At 33.9% G+C, this 17209-nt stretch overlaps 1 protein-coding gene across 1 annotated transcript in view; it reads left to right on the top strand.

Annotated features, from left to right (window-relative positions):
- Positions 1-17209, top strand: part of heph (polypyrimidine tract-binding protein 1 heph) — a 393048-nt gene that overhangs the window by 275956 nt on the left and 99883 nt on the right. Inside the window, exons 9-10 of the mRNA XM_090383369.1 lie at positions 9313-9475; positions 13083-13172. Of these exons, the coding sequence (XP_090239495.1) occupies positions 9313-9475; positions 13083-13172 (253 nt within the window). The remainder of the gene's footprint in view (positions 1-9312; positions 9476-13082; positions 13173-17209) is intronic.

Genomic DNA, 17209 nt, shown 5'->3' with positions numbered 1-17209 from the left:
GTGCTATATGAGGACTGACTGTATTTATTATTTATTTTTTAAATTTGATATTGAAAAGTATGTGTAGGGTTTGGGTTTTAGCAGTTCTAAATGAAAATTTTGCTATATTAACTGTATGTTCCCAATGAGGAAAGCTATTCTCTGTAATTATTTATTTATTTTTTTTGTCTAAAAAAGCATTATTGATGTATTCTAAACTAAGCATAAACCGTTTTATTTTAAGAAAGAAAAGAATAATAAAGCAACTATTTGTGTGTGGAGAAAGTGATCATTGGTATGCATAACCTGCATTAAAAATAATTATCAAATCATGTGGGATATGGCATATATTATTTAGCACTTTTTTTTTTTGTTATTCTTTTGCTAAAGAAGGTTAAAGGAATAATTCTGAAAATATTTGGGAGGCATATCAATCTACCAATGGTCGTATATAGAGACAGTTTTATTTTCAGCAACATGTCGATAATGTCTTTTTTAGTCTATATTGAAGATAGAGAACATCCTTTCCATTGAGCAAAAAGCAGATGATTAGGCATGTTTTTAATTTTGAAATTGTAAAATGTGGTAATACTTATCAAATTTCAGAATTTCACTTATCAAATTCAAATATTTCAAACTAAGTATAACAAAAAAGGTCCAGATGACAGAGTCTGTATCTAAAAGTAAGCTTGAGAAATCTAACTTTTTTAATTCAAATGTATACTTTAACTGTTTAAAGCCAATGAACATTTGATAATGTAGTCAGAGTAATGAATTCTTAAAGTTTGGGATGGGATTTAAGTCCGTTCTCACTGTGTTCTCTCACAGTGATGGGGATATAATTGAGTTACAGCCAAAACTCAATTATATCCCCATTACTCCTTAGCCCTCTTTAAATTGTGCCTCAATTTCATAATCTGCCTTAGCTTTCATGGCCTCATTTCTCTAGCATAGGCTTGTGTTGCCAGATAATTTATATGCATCTGTGCATTTTTTCTCCCTGCCACAAGTTTCATTACTTCATCTGACATCGATTTAGGTCTGTCTTGAACAGACCTAAATCGATGTTTCTTAGTAGGCATGAAAAGCCTAGTAGCTCCTAAGGTTATTTCCCAGAATGCCACCCATTTAGAATTTGCAGTTGGATAAAATCATATGCAGTTTGTTCCACTTCACAGAATTAAAAATTGCTTGAGACCAGTGTAGCCACCTTTACAAAAGCCTTTCCCTTTATCCTTAAGTATTTGTCTTTGTATGAATTCCACATCAGTACATGTGATCACTGCCACCCAGTGGGTCTTTTACTTGTGGGTTCTTGATGCAAGAAGAATCACTGCTGATATCCACATCATACTGCTTTCTCTTTGCCTCTTTAACATGCTGCTCTAGAAAACAGCAGCATGTTAAAGTTTTCTGCTAAATCCAGCATGTTGAAGTTTTCCACTAAATCCAGCCTGCTAATGTTTATCCACAAGTCGTCTACTAAATCGACAAAAGTCTTGCTGGTGTGAGTGACCACCAACAAATTCGAGTCACCATTTGGAAAGATTAATTTCCCCATTATAAGACATCTGATTTACTGGCCTACTCCTTCTCCATACGGTTGTTTGGTGCAGTCATTAGGCATATTACGCACTAGTGCGTAATATGCCGTAATATCTCATTTTTGTTTTCCCATTTTGTATGTTACACAGAGATTGTGAAATTGTCCAGCTCATGAAGTTGGCAAATCTTGACCATAGTGTTTACTTTAAAATAAGACTTGAGGTCACCTGTAATGATTGTTTTTGAATATATTCCATGTCAGTTTCTATAATAGCATTCAAGACTATATTGGGCTAGTTTTGGGTAAAAATTCTTTCATCAATATATCCTTAACCACCCTATAGTTAATTCTGGATAAAATTTATGTACAAAATAGGTTTGATTACTGCTATTATCGATATCCCCCCCCCCAATCTGCTATATTTTCCAAATCCTGCACTCAAAACTTGCCAAGGAATAGCCATGGCAAAGTAGTGACTAATACTTATTGCTGTTGTACAACTTAAAGGTTTCTTTTTCAAGATCTGCATCTTTTGGATTTCTGGACTTGTGATATACAGGAGACTCCAAAATTAACTGATATTTCTTTGAGTACCTATCAGTTTTAGGTGTAATTTTTTTGTTATATTGTGCCATGGAGGATAAGTTAACTTCTGAAGATTTTCCACCCTTGACAACTATTAATTCTGGAGAAGCAAATTTTTGACACCTTTTTCCAGTGTCTCAAGATGATTCTGCTGTGCATGAATGCTCTTTGTCTACTTCCTATAGCTTCAGGTTTGACAGCCAGCTCAGCAGTTTATGCTTTCAATATTAGTATTGCCACAGGCAACCTAGGTGTTCTTGTCTTGGTATCATGTCTAATGCACACACTATGTTATATAGTATTGAAGGCAAATATCAAGATGCCTCTTTACTTTAAACATTTATTTCCAAATTAAGGAAAGACAATGCATTTCCTAGCCTGTGAAGCTCACAGTTAATACAAATTTAGGCAACACAATCTTAGACAAATGTTCTAATCTTGAGACAATTGATCCTACCTTACTCATAGCTAATGAAAGACCCAGAGCTGTGAATGAGCTTAGAACCAGAACAAACTCATTAGACAAGGTTATTTCTTTATGCTTTCACTTCCTGCTTCTCCTTCACTGTCCTGCTAGAATCTATATCCGATGTTGAATGCAGGACTGCGTTTCAGTGATCTTGCAGACCAAAGACACCTTTCTTCTGCTCCTGCTTCTAAAATTCTATCACAGCATACCTACTGATAAGTGATGTTGACAATTCTGAACTCAAAACATAATAAAGTTAGGGTTAGTTACTAAGACTTTGAAAACATATTTTAAAAGCATTGTCCTCGCTCCTACTAATAAGGTCATCATCACAATATTTCAACTTCTGTTACCTTGGTTTTGGTTGGTGTGGCACCAAGTCCTCTTAAATGTGCCAAGCATTTTATTCTTATGTATGGTGCTCCTAAGGATACGACCAATGAAGAAATAATGGAAATAATTGACAGTCTCTACAACAAAAACTTGAGGGACTAAAGTTTCATCTTTGAGAAGGTTATCGCTTTTAGAAGGCCACCGAACTATATGGATTGGGTTGTCAGCCTTTCTTTAAAATATTTCCCCAGGAGCAGCAGTGCGTAGCACACGCTTCTTGATTAGACTGGGGTTAGAGCCTGTGACCAACAAATACGGAAGATGCAGAAGGTCGGGGAATGACCACCACATATCCTCGGAGCAATGTGGCCTTAGTTGCTAATGCTCCTAAAAACCAAATAACAATAAATAGCTCAGGCAGTTCTCAAGCCTTTTTTGTAAACAGTGCTAACCAGGTGTTATCGGATGTGTTTGGTCTAAAGTTAATAAACTTAAAATTAGTTATCCAAGATGAAGATAATGCTTTTCAAATCTAAACTTTAACAACCACCAAATCAATTTATGGACAACATATACCAATTGTGACAGAAACTAAATAGTTAATGTCATTATTGATCACAAACTCAGCTTCTTCCCTCATTCTCTTTAAGTTTCAAAATTAAAATGTTTTCAGGTTCTGTAAATTGAATTTCTAGGTCAAAATGGAGTCTTAAGGGAAACTGCATCTTTGTTACCAGACTGTCTTCCTCCCTACGGTGACTGCCTGGGCATGGTTCCATAGGGTAGGAAATACAAAATTACAATGAAAATTGTATTTCATTCAGTAGTTTGTTATTATCTGTTGCTCATGTATGTCGAACTGTTTTCATGGGTACTCTCCAAGTTATTGCTGTCTGTGTCCCACTTTATATCCTTATATATTGGAATTTATATTTCTCCATTAAAAATATAATTACTACAGGTATACTGGTACAGGTACAATCTGAAGAACATGCAAAGACAAACATGCAGATAGTTATTAGTGAACTAATAGATTTATTTTGATTTGTGTCCCATCTGGCAGACCAGGTGGGACACTTCTCCTTTGGGTTCTGCTGTGCAGCGCTTTCTTCATGATGTTATTTCTTTTCTAAACAAAAAATCAAGAGCTTGGTGTTCGTTCAGTTCTGAGACGTTCTTGATCACTGGACGTGTTGCTCAACGAGAAATTGTTTTTCCTTGGTCTCCATAATACTGATCTCTGTTTCTGCTGCAGCAAAGAATGTTTTTACTATGTAATGTTTTTAGAATAAGAACAACAAATTAAATACAGTAAACCCCCGCTATTTGCGGTTTCGCGTATTCGTGGTCACTGATTTAATATAAAATAAAACCTGAAAAAATGCAAATTTTAAAGTGCCGTGAACATTTTCCGCCATTTAAAAAAAAACAAAAAAACATGGGCTTGGCTAAAATTATCTTTCCCGGTCAAAACAGTGCTCAGCGGGTGGGAGGAGAGGGGTGACAAAATCGCGAGAGTGGATGTTTCTCGCTAATCGTTGTTCAGTATGTGTTATGCGCTTGTCATGGAAGGTTTCGTCGTTTGCTTTTAATTTATATGCTTATAAATTGAATAAATTTATAAATTGATATGCTTACAAAAGTGATAAATCTACCGTTTTGCAGTGTAAAACAGATTTTTTCGAGTGTGTTAACGGAAGAAAGTGACTTTATTGTGGACAAGTTCTTTCTAACCCGTACAAAAATATGGCTACGAATAACAAGGGAAATGTAAAAAGATCGAAGGTGATGACATTAGCGAATAAAATTGAGTGATTAGGCAAAATTTCTAATGGTGAAAGTGTCTCCTCAGTGGCAAAACATTATAAAATCAATGAGTCAACGGTACGATCAATCAAGAAATCGGAAGAAAAAATCCACCATAGTGTCCGTGAAAACGCGCTAATTGCTTTAAAAATTTGCTCTGTAACTTGTGATGTTAAATTAGAGAAAATGGAAAAAGCTTTAAATCTGTGGATAGAAGACCGAACTCAAAATAAAATTCCATTAAATTCACTCATCTGTGAAAAAGCAAAACTCCTTTATCAACACTAGCGAAACTGGTGATAGTACTGGCGGGATAAGCTAGCAAAGGCGCTGGTTTGAAAGATTTGTTTGAAATTTCTAATAAATATTACATTTAATATTAAATTGTTTCTTATTTTCATTTCGATGCCATATGCTTGCATTTCACTATGTACTGTCTATGTACATAGTCATATTATGAAGATACATATAATACATACATAGACAAAATTTTAGACTAGTTTTTCTTATATATTTCATACTTTGGAACGGAACCCCTTTATTACTATGGGAGCCATAACTCAGTATTCGCGGCATTTCTCAGGAACGTAACCCCCGCGAATAGCGGGGGTTTACCGTATATTAACATAATTTATTAAGCATAAATTTATTATTCAAGTATATAAAAAAATAAGTAAAACATAATAACATGAATAAAAATAATTTCATAATAAAGTTCTTGTAGAATATTTCAAATTTTCATTAAGTTCTCATCCGACACCCTATGCCACAACCTTTTTTGAGTGAAGAGCCATTTTTGATCTAATTAAAAAAAAAAAAAAGAAAAGAAAAAAAAAAAAGAGAATCTGAAGAGCCTGAGCTTAAGCTGGGAGGGGAAGGTAAGAGTTTTTAAGAAATGGAATAGAGTAGGAAGGTGTTTATTAAAATATATATATATATATATATATTGAAATATTATTTATTAATACCGAAAAAACGTAACAAACATCCAATTAAATACAAATTAGTGACTTTTGCTGATGAACTTCTTGAGTGAGTCTCTCAACAACATCATGCGAGTATGTCATAATTTTAAACATGCTGAGCTTTAGACATGCTCGCATCATTCAGACGACTGTTTCTTGATTTATTTTTAATATAGTTCATGTTCAAAAATATTTGCTCCAGAAATACGTCGAACCAAAAACTGAGAAATCCAAACACAAATATTTTCAAATATATATATGGCACCACGCATCGAATACAATTTGGTCTGCATTTTAAACTCTTCTATCGGCGTCCATTTATGTAGAATTACAAGGGCAGCCTTTTGCCTCTCCAAATCCTCAATTTCAGTTTTATGGCATTTTAGTCTTGCACTCCACATGTCCTTGATTTTTAAGTCCTCTTAACTCCATTTCAAATTTTGCTTCATGTGAGCTGTAAAGTTAAAGAACCGCAGTTACATGTTAAAAGAGCCGCAGGTTGCCGACTCCTGTCCTACGACAACTTCTTTCCTTCCTCTTTGTGGGTCGGTTGCTGAATGACGTTTCCGAAGCAGCCATGAATCGACATATTTTGCTGGATCAAAGCGGGTCAGCGGTGGACCTACAATTTTAAGAAACAGCGAAGAAACTGTTTTTATCATCAACAAAGCACTGGTTGGGCTGGCGATCAGATTCATTTGTGAAAATCGTCGTTAACATTCACTATGAAATTGGTATCGTAATCATTTGGTATCGTTTGAGAGTTCATCAAATGCTTCAATTCTTCTGAAACCTTATGAATTAAGTATCCCCGAAATCCATGAATTGAATCTCTTTCATTTAACTGTAACCTAATTGACAATTTTCTAACTTCACTTTCACTAAATGCCAACTATTCATGTTTAGAAGAATTAATACCTTCGTAGTCTTCATTTTCCTTCTCTCGTCAGCGGTATTGTCACTAGTTCTTAAATTTGAATTCTTTTCTTTTTTTTTTTTGAAACTGTCCAAAATGTCAGTGTCATTCGGATATTCAGGTACTGTGATCATTTAAACAGAGATAAGGAAAATTTACGGAAAAATGTGGATAACGCACTTTCACGAAACAACAGATGATTATTTGTCAGGGTAAAAGAAAATAACTTTTCTAATTCTCGAACAGGGCGCTTACAGTTGATTCACAAAGGTGTCCAACTGAGGAAAGTGAACTAGAACAGCAATTTAAATTCTGTTAATTATCTAAAACATTCTCAAAAAATGTTTTGTTCAGTAAATGTAATTGTATATTGTACTTAATAAAATTTTGAACTATTTTCAATTTTACTTTTACATGCAACAAGATTTCGAAAATGTAACACACTACATAAATCTAACTTTGAATTTTGGCCCCTGTACGGGAAAAGGTTGGATAGCACTGCAGTAGAAGGTGGGCAGAGCCCATTGGGAATACACCTTGATCTGCTCGCTCTTGACTAGCGTGCCTCATGCGTATGTGGCAGCATGTCATGCATTTATAAACAAGTTCATAGATAAAGAAGCCAGTCTGAACGAAATCTGCATTTAGCCTTGTTTCTTCTTTAAAAGAAAAAGTTTAAATCTTGCATGTGTGAAATATTTTGCAGTAGTTTTGACAGGTTGACCACCTGATAGGTTTTACCTGGTACCACTAAGTTGTAGAATGCTTTAACTCTCTTAATTCGTGCAGCAACACTAATTGCCTGAAGGCCAGAAATGCGAACAGTTTGTACCAAGTTAATTCTCTCCTAATCCATTCGCTATATGAAAATTTTCTTCACTCAACAGAAACTATTTTAAATGTAACTTCCAAGGGGAATTCAAAATAATTAGCTATAAAAGCACGTCATTAAAAGGAAGTCCGACTGAGTAATTTAGAATTATAAAAACGGCTAATGCAGTTTTATATAGAAAATATCTTAACAATAGACAGTAAAAATGCAAATTTTTTACTGTCTGTTGCAATGCGCATGAAGTAATCATTGATCAATATCCATGATTACTTCTACTCTTTCTAAAGTAATGGAGAAATCAATTAACCGCCAACTCTTAAACTACCTAGAAACCTTCCGTCTGATCAACGATCGCCAGTATGGATTCCGTCAGTGTCGATCCACTGGTGATATTCTGGCTTATGTTACCCATTTATGGACTAATTCAATGGAAAAGTTTGGTGACACACAAGTAGTTGCTCTTGACACCTCAAAGGCTTTTGATCGTGTTTGGCATAAAGGTCTTCGAAACAAGCTTCCATCTTATGGTTTACCAACTGTTTTTAGTAATTGGTTATCCAGTTTTCTCTCTGATCGCTCACTGAGTGTGATGGTAGATGGCTCTCTGTCTTCTAACTTCTCCACTAATGCCGGTGTCCTCCAAGGTTGTTCTTTCCCCCACTCTTTTCCTCTTGTACATTAATGACTTTCTTCCATTGACTGGAAATCCTATCCATAGTTTTGCTGATGATAGCACATTGCATTCCACTTTCCATTTTGAGAAACCTTGTCCTGCTCAATCAGCTTCAACTTCTCGAAAATCTGCTACCAATTCCTTAAATGCCGATCTTCAGGTAATTCTCCAGTGGGGCAAAGACAACTTAGTTGATTTCAACCCCTCTAAAACTCAATGTTGTCTTATATCTCGCAAAAAGGATTCTTCTGCTCCTATGCTTATCTTTAGGGACACTCTGATTTTTAGGCAAAATGATATATCTCTTTTGGGGATTACCCTGACTTCTAATCTCTCTTGGCACAAGCACATTACAAATATTGCTTCCTCTGCATCTAAAAAACTTCAGCCTTTGATGTCTTGAGCAGCACTTCAAATTCATCAAATTTATTTACCATACTCTTAGCATTGGTGTACAAGCTTTTTCTCTTTCGCTCTCAGCGTTACTTTTCTTCCAAACAGCTGCTCACTCTGTATAAATCGCAAATCCGCCCCGCCATGGAATATTGTTCCCACATCTGGGGTGGTGCCCCCAAAACCTCTCTCAAGCTTCTTGATTCCATTCAGAAGAGGGCAGTTAGGTTAATTAATGATTCATCTCTAACAGAGTCTCTCCACTCGCTTTCTCATAGATGTACTGTTTCTGCTGCATGCCTATTCTACAGATACTTTCATGGGCACTGTTCTTCTGAATTGGCTTCTTTAATTCTTGCTCTCTCTTTCAAAACAGTCTGAACACGTGCCGCCACCGGCCAACATCCATATACTGTCCAACTCCAAACTCACAGAACCAACTTTTCATCTTCCTCATTTATTCATTGAACTGCCGTTTTCTGGAAAAACCTTCCTTCATATGTATTTCCTGAAAATTACAATCTGCAGAAGTTAAGTCCAATGTCAACAAATATCTTCTTTCGTCTTCTCAACCTCCAACCCAAGCTCGGTACTAAGTACTATAGGTTCTAATACCTCTCGTGTTTGGGGTTCACATAAAAAAAAGAAAGAAAAAATGATGTGATGGATAGTAAGCTTTGAAAAAAGACAATTCTTGCATTATATGTATTGTATATGCTTCAAGATTAATAAGAAATTAATTTTTGATCACTATATGATATACTCGTTATTTCATCGTATTTGGAATATTCATTTTAATCTTATTTCTTCTGTAGTCTCTAGATGGACAAAATATTTATAATTCTTGCTGTACCCTTCGAGTGGAATATTCAAAGTTAACCAATTTGAACGTCAAGTATAACAATGAGAAGAGTAGGGACTTTACCAATCCTAATCTACCTACAGGTGATCCAACAATCGACAATTTGGGATTAACAGGTATTGTATGAACTTCCAAATTATGCTAAGCTCTTGCTTAATTGCAATCTGTAGCTCCAATAACAGAAGCATTCATTTGCTTTGCAAATATAAACCGGTCTGGGATGGTTTTGCTTGGAACCATATGAGTGCAATCCCTTAGAACATATAGAATTTTTATTAGAATTGATATGGTGGTCTTTGATTATTTATCTGTTTTAAACAGTGTAAGGTTACCATAGACTTTCTTTTTTAGAAATGGGTTCTAATGGATATTTACTTGTGCGTTATCTTCATTGTATTTTTTAAAATGATGCTGTTTGCAATCACTGAATGTTCAGGCAGCTTATTAACATTCCTTGGTTAGGCTGGATCAGAAGAAATCAGTTTTACTCTCTTCATATAAAGAAAGAATTTTAAATGTGTGTGCATGCACGTACAAGCCCACAATGATTATCTTCAGGTTGTTCCTGGCATTTTATGAAGTTAAAAAAAGAAAAAAAGTTTATCAGAATTAAAGGTCTTGCAGTTAGAATAACATTAATTTTGAAAAGAGAATGGATTTCAAGAAGAAAACTTATTTATTTAAAATCATTTTGTTCCAATTTTTTTTATTTAATGAGAAACCATTTCAAATTCTTTATCATTAGTATCACCTTAAATTTTCTGATTATTTTGAGTTTACTGAATTACATCATTTCTACTCAGAATTTTTTTTTTCTTTGCCTTGATTTTCCCTCTATTCTGATAAAAATATTTTTTGAATCAGCAGCTTTGTTTGTCATCAATGACAGATGAAATGGCAGCATGTCATGCATTTATAAACAAGTTCATAGATAAAGAAGCCAGTCTGAACAAAATCTGCATTTAGCCTTGTTTTTTCTTTAAAAGAAAAAGTTTAAATCTTGCATGTGTGAAATATTTTGCAGTAGTTTTGTCTGTTACTATGTTAACTGTTTATGGGTTTTCTTGGCTACTATTAGATCTTTCATTAATTGCCTGTAGTTGAAATGGTTTGTTTTGATTTGTATTACCTCTTGATTAAAAATGTCAAATTAATCACATCAGTTTTACATTTGAAATGCTTTAATTGAACTATCAGAGCTTTGAAATCACTGTCTCCTTTTTTCTTCTTTCATCTGAAAAGAATGTCAATCAAAGTGGTCTAGTGGCATTTTGTTCTTTAGAAAAATGGCTTTAGTTTTTTTAATGCTGAAATTTGTTTGGCCTTTCTTGTCTGATAATTGATGATAACAGGCACTTTTTGGTGGCCCAAGCACTGTTTTAACAGTTGCAGTATTATCCTTGCAAATAATGCTCCAATGAAAAATGCAACATCCTCTTCCAAAATGAAACCTGTACTCGGAAGGATAATGCTGCATCCACAAAAAAGCACCTCATTAGTGCTTTTAAAATAATGAAATAAGTGGCATGGCAAATTATCTAGATTATATATAGTAATTCAATTACATAAAAATATAATTGATGTTTGTGGTTTGTAGAAAAGAAGTTAGTATAGAAGGTAACAGCATAAATATTGTGATTAACATTGAAGTTAGTATAGAAGGTAACAGCATAAATATTGTGATTAACATTGAAGTTAGTATAGAAGGTAACAGCATAAATATTGTGATTAACATTGGTCTGTTTTGATATTTATGTGAAGAAACCCAAGCCTGTTTTGATATTTATGTGAGGAAACCCAAGGCATGCATTACTTAGGAAATGAGCAATGGGAAATAAATGTCCAACCGTTTATCTGAAAGATATGATTGATGAAAACATACAGAAGTAACAGAATTAACTTTTAAACACATGGTATAATGCTGATATAGATGAAGGCAAAGAAGTTGTAGTTATGGAAAGAGAGCTGACACATGCTGAAGAGCTGACACATTACTGTCTAAATGATCAAAGGCCTAGTAATATTTAAATGATATAGTGTCTTTTTTTTCATATGAGGTGCAAAATGGGTTTATATATGGTGAAAATAATTATTTTTTTACCAGATTCAGTGTTCTTCAAATAAAACAGACTGTTTTACATTTATATTTTGTTCATATTCCAACTGCATTGTTCTTCAATTTTCGTGGGTAGTTCTCAGTAAGAAAAACATGATTAAAGCAATTGACAAGCTGATATTGGTAAAGGAAGTTTGTGGTTTAACAGGAATTCCTTCATGAAATTTGGTTAAAATTGAGTTATTCCATTGATTATGCTTCTCAAAAAAAAAAAAAAAAAACCCCTTCCAAGAGGAGCTTAATGCTTACTGAGTGGAAACCAACAAAAGTTGAATTTAAGGTTGGTTTACCAGAAGCCAAAAAATTTCATGCATTTGTGGTATAAGGTTTAAACCTCCCCAAAACTGACCAGATATGAAAAGTTTTTTTTCAGTAGCCATTTCGTTTAGTGGTTCATAGAAAATTGAGAACCACTTGGCTCTAAATTCTACTAGAAATATTTTATCAAGATTTTATTTTCGACTACATATAATTAGAAAATAGTGCATCAGTATTTAATTATGTTGATACATTATCAACATAATTAAATACCATGTGGTGATTCTGGGTTCGACTGCCATTTCCTGTAAACACAAAGGAGAATCGTGCATAAGCGAATTCGGTTCGTGTTATATATAGCTATATGTGTTCTGATGCATTCTTATATAGTTAACACCCCACTCCCATCACTTTTGAATTTTTTTTACTAAATTTTATCATTGATTGTTGTGTGTGGACTACATTTCTATGATTCCAGCTTCCAACACATCCCTACTCTGGCACATTTACATAGAAATATAAATGACCGTTGAAAAGCAAACTCATTTTTAAAACAGTAAAGTGATTGCATTGGATCCTAACCAATACCACACCATGCTAGGCTATTTTCAGTACTCACTTTAGTGTGTATTGTACTATATTAATTATGATTGATGCTTTGTGATATTGAACTTTTGGTGGAGAGAAGAATATATTAATGTTAGGTGTTTATATCCTGCCTGATCTTGGTATGTAGTTTAGATTAGATATCTTGTATACCATAGTGCTATAATGGAACAGAAATTCACAGAAAATATTCTGAAATGTACAAGAATGTCTTTTATTGGAGCTCATGATTGCACTGCATGTCTGGTCTGGAACTGCTCTTTCTACTTAATTTCCAGCTCTTGATGCTTTTGGGTTACATAAATGTTATTCTCAACCTCAGCAAGCAATCTGTTTCCTTCTCTCTCCTCAAACTTCTGCTTCTGATGTTTATTTCTGAAGTTCATATATATAGATAAACACACATATATATATATATATATAGATATGCAAATAGACATATGTATAAAGATTTCTCTTGCAAAAAAAAAAAAAAAAAAAAAAAAGTAGCTTTTTTTAACTGTGGAATTTTTTGGGGTTTTACTTTTTGAATATTGTAATTATAATTTAATGAATGTTATTTGCCTGTAATTTAAAACCAGTAATAAAATGTTATATGGCTTAATAATACTAACAACTTCTTTATAAAGCTAAATTCATTAATAAAATCTTATTGGTTCCTAATCAAAAACACCAATAACTTTTACGCTGAGCACCAGACTGATTTTGGCACTTGGCTTGTCCTCCCTACTCTTGACACAAAGGTTCTGTTGGTGTTTTGTCGTCACCATTTGTTGCTGCTCCTGGACTAGGAATGCCACTAACTGCTCCCTATGCTGTCACAGCTGCTGGAGGTATGCTTTCTGCTTGTTGAAAAAAAAAAAAAAAAAAAAAAATACAAAAGATAAAAAACATAATGAATAGATAAATCTTAACTGAGGTGGTTAGTTTTACTAATAGTTAAAAGCCTTCTGTTGAACACTTAAATGACAGTAATCATTTTCTTAACTTTCATTAAATAATGTTAGGGATAGATTTTGACCAGCTTAATTTTTCATTAAAATTTTGCTTACATGTAATATTCAGCATGATTATTTGCACGTTAAAAATGGTGTTATGTTCCTCATAGATTATTAAATTATAGAAATATATTATTTTTATTTTCCAGTATATTGAAACAATGAAATACTAATAATTATCTGATTTGGAAACAAAGTTTATTTCTAAGCATAAATGAATGTATTTTCAAATGGTATGTTGTTTTTAAATGAGTTATGTTTTTGTGCTATGATTTACATTTGCAGGAAAACGTACACGCACACCAGTTGTATGCTAATGGGCATTTACTTATTTTCAAAGATTAACTTTTTTGAATTAAGCTTATATAAAAGAAATGATGTTAAACTCTAAATTGATCTAAAATTGTAGCAATTTTTATATGACATAAGTACTGCCAAGAATTTACTGTTGATTACCTAAGTTTATGAATGGGGTTTTCTTACTTATTTTGGCAGAACCACAAGGTTTCTTTGAGCTGCCAGTAAAATTGTGTTCTTTGAAGCATTCTTTACATTATAGTAAATTATTTTACTTGCATATCTATTTATTTTACAAAATTGAATATGAAAACTACCATAAAATGTTTAAATGTCTTAATTCTTAACATTAAAAGCTGGAATTAGATATTAATATTTGTACTGTCCCTTGATATATCTGCTACATTTGTCTTGTTATCCATTAATTTCCTAACATTTATTAAGCATATTTTTCCAGTTATGCAACTGGTCCCTGCAGCAGGACTAGTTCCATGACTGTGATAGCCATGTTCTGGCCATTTATCAAGGAGTTCATGGCAAAGTGCAGGGTTGTGAACTAATTGCTCCTTATCCATTCCCATGATTTACCCTTTTTCCCAAAATCAAATCTGTGCTGAAAGGGTAACTATTTTAAAAACGACAAATGGAATGGCAAAACGATTGGTTGCAATCAGTTAAAATATGCTTTAAAATATTTCTTAAATGTTTGTGATTGATCACAATAAGTGTATAGATAGATGCTCAGGATGATTACTTTGAAAAATATTAAGAGTTCCACCCCACCCATTATACAGCATTAAATTGACCCAATATTTGAAGTTATTTATTAAGTATTACCTACCAAGTGTGGCACAAAGTTCTTAGGCTGGTGCAATTAAAAGAGCATAATGTGAATGAGCTCAAATATGATTTTCTTTATGGCTTCATGTTGAAATCTTATCTTTCTGGGGGGTTTTCACCTTGTGAAAGAGGAAGAAGTTTGCTGGTTCTAGATCGGGAGAGTAGCACGGATAGTTGATCAGTACAGTCAGTCCTCGTATAGCACGATAGTTGTGTTCCTAGAAACACTCGTGCAATGCAAAATCGGGTAATATAAACAAAAAGCCCTATGGGAAAAATAGGGTTAGGTGCCAACCACCCAAGATTGAACACACATTTGTAACAAAACATTACCAAACACAATAAAAATTCGTAATAAAATACGTATTTTATTACGACTATTACATAATAAAATATTGCTAATGCCTTTGCTTCTATCGTAAGCAAACTTGTTTTTTGTTTGATTTTCTATCCAAACAGATGACAGCCGTTCCATCTCTTCCAATTCTTTGTGTCTTAATCTAATGGATTTTAATTACACTTTGAGTTGTTCCTGCTATGAAAGTTGTTTTTATTTTCTCTGCGTTCTTTCTAATTCTTGGCGTTGCCTCGTTTAGGCTTGTAGCACGTGCAATATCACATGGGCTTTCATTTCGCTCAAAGCGTTTCACAATTTCATATTTTTTATCTATTGACAGAGGGGGACTGGCCATAAGCCTTACCGGGGAAACTGATATAAGAAGCATAAATACATTTTCAGAATCTTCTCTTCATTCCTATGTTGCGTTCGGTTGTGGTGTTTCTGCATTCGACTGCCATTTCTCGTAAACACCAAGGAGAATTGTGCATTCGGTTCGTTTGCATAAGCGAATTCGGTTTATAAATAGGGGAACAATATCTAAGATATTGTTCCCCTATTTATAAATCGTGTATTATCGAATTCGTGTAGTGTAAACATGTGTTATACGAGGACTGACTGCATAATGCAGTGTTTTGTAAACAAATGTCTGCACAAGTGTGAAATTGATGTGGGTTGGCGGAAGCAGTCTGCTTTGAATTGTGGCCTCAACCAACCAGGAAATGTGCATTAATAATCCATATGTAGTACACAGCATTGACTCAAAAGTACAAATTCCTTACGAATCACATCCTGTTTGTTGATAAACATTGTATTATCAAGTGTTGTCTTGATCCTGGATAAACTACAAGTTTTTAGGCCTTGGTGATTACTTTGTAGTCCACTGTGTGTTCTGACACTTTGTCTGGTTCGGTATAGAAACACCGAACTGTAATCTCCATTGAAAATATAGTCGGAAATTAGGATTATCTTGACTAATCTGGATAAAGTACAGTCTGGATGACACCCTTCATCTGTGCAGCACCAATTTTGCACATAACTTCCCTTTCCCCAAATCTTCATGCAGAATTTGACAAATCATCTCCTGATTATTCGTATTCAACTTACCAGCCAATATTCTAGGGCCAAGTGACAGTCTCTTGCCACAATTTCCCTAACTCTTTCTTCATTTCAATGCATTGATGCACACCGACTTGTCCCTGCCAACACTCTTATGTCCATCTTTGAGTTACTCATACTATCCTGACCACCGGTATGTCTTCTCTGTATCATCATCATAAAAGTTTTTAACATTCAATACCTGTCTGTTGCAAATTTTGCCACTTTCAAGCAAAATTTGATGTTTGTTCATTCAGCAAAATTGTGACACAAAGCTAATGCTACTAATGAAACTGGTTGTTATTTTCTAACCTTTCAACCCACTGGACAGTTTCTGTACCACTACCTGTTGGAGGAAGTTTGAAGTACAGCATACCATTTCTTTTCAAACTTGAGTTTGCAGGTGAGGAACCATCCTTTAGAGGGATGCATTACATATATCAGGATGTCTTAGATCACAGCATGTTATTCCTGTGAGATTCTCTCTCATTTAACATACCGCAGGTTATTTATTGCCATTTTCTGTTGACTCTTGCTCCCATTTCCATTGATGTAATTGTTGAAGGTTTGTTCTTAGTGAAAATATGTTAATATAATATATAGATTCTTCACATTGTCCAGTTGTTAGTTATTTTAAATAAATTAATTGCCTTTGTTTTGATTAACATAGGCATTCTCAAATGTTAAAAAATGTGAAGTTATATGATCCTGGCACCTTAACACAGCAACTTGTTGAGTTGCTGTGTTAAATTTCTCAACACTTACAAAAGTTTACTTTATGTATTTACAGAACTTAAATGCAGACTTAAGATATTTGCCATATCGTTCTATATATGTGCTAGATACCTACACATCAAGCAATGCACTGTCTTTTTGGCATAACTTTCAATTTTTCACTAGATTAGAAATTTACCAATTTATCCAAACTTGCTATTTCTGTGCATGGTGTGAGCTTGGAGGTCAGTCAAGTTTATACCTGTTCGGTTTTTTCTACGTATAATGAATGAAACATGAGTAACAGTGTGCTGCTCTCAAATCTTGTTTCTGTCTCAAGAAAACAGCTTGAAGTATATGAAATGTTAAGAGATATATGCTGAATCTATGATTTCACATAGCATAGCTCATTTAGAATGTTTAAAGACAAATGTGATTCAAGCACAAAAATTAAGATTGTTCTCCTAATCAATATATTGACGTCGTAATTGGTTATCTTGTGAGATTTTTTGTTTGAGTTTGATTTTACTACATTAAATTTAGGCATCTAACCCTTTTTTTACCCGGTCAAATTTAAATTGTAGGG

The sequence above is a fragment of the Mastigoproctus giganteus genome, chromosome 10, assembly GCF_048544385.1.
Source record: "Mastigoproctus giganteus isolate SK-2022 chromosome 10, ASM4854438v1, whole genome shotgun sequence".
NCBI classification, from domain to species: domain Eukaryota; kingdom Metazoa; phylum Arthropoda; class Arachnida; order Uropygi; family Thelyphonidae; genus Mastigoproctus; species Mastigoproctus giganteus.
This window is presented reverse-complemented; position numbering and strand designations above follow the sequence as displayed.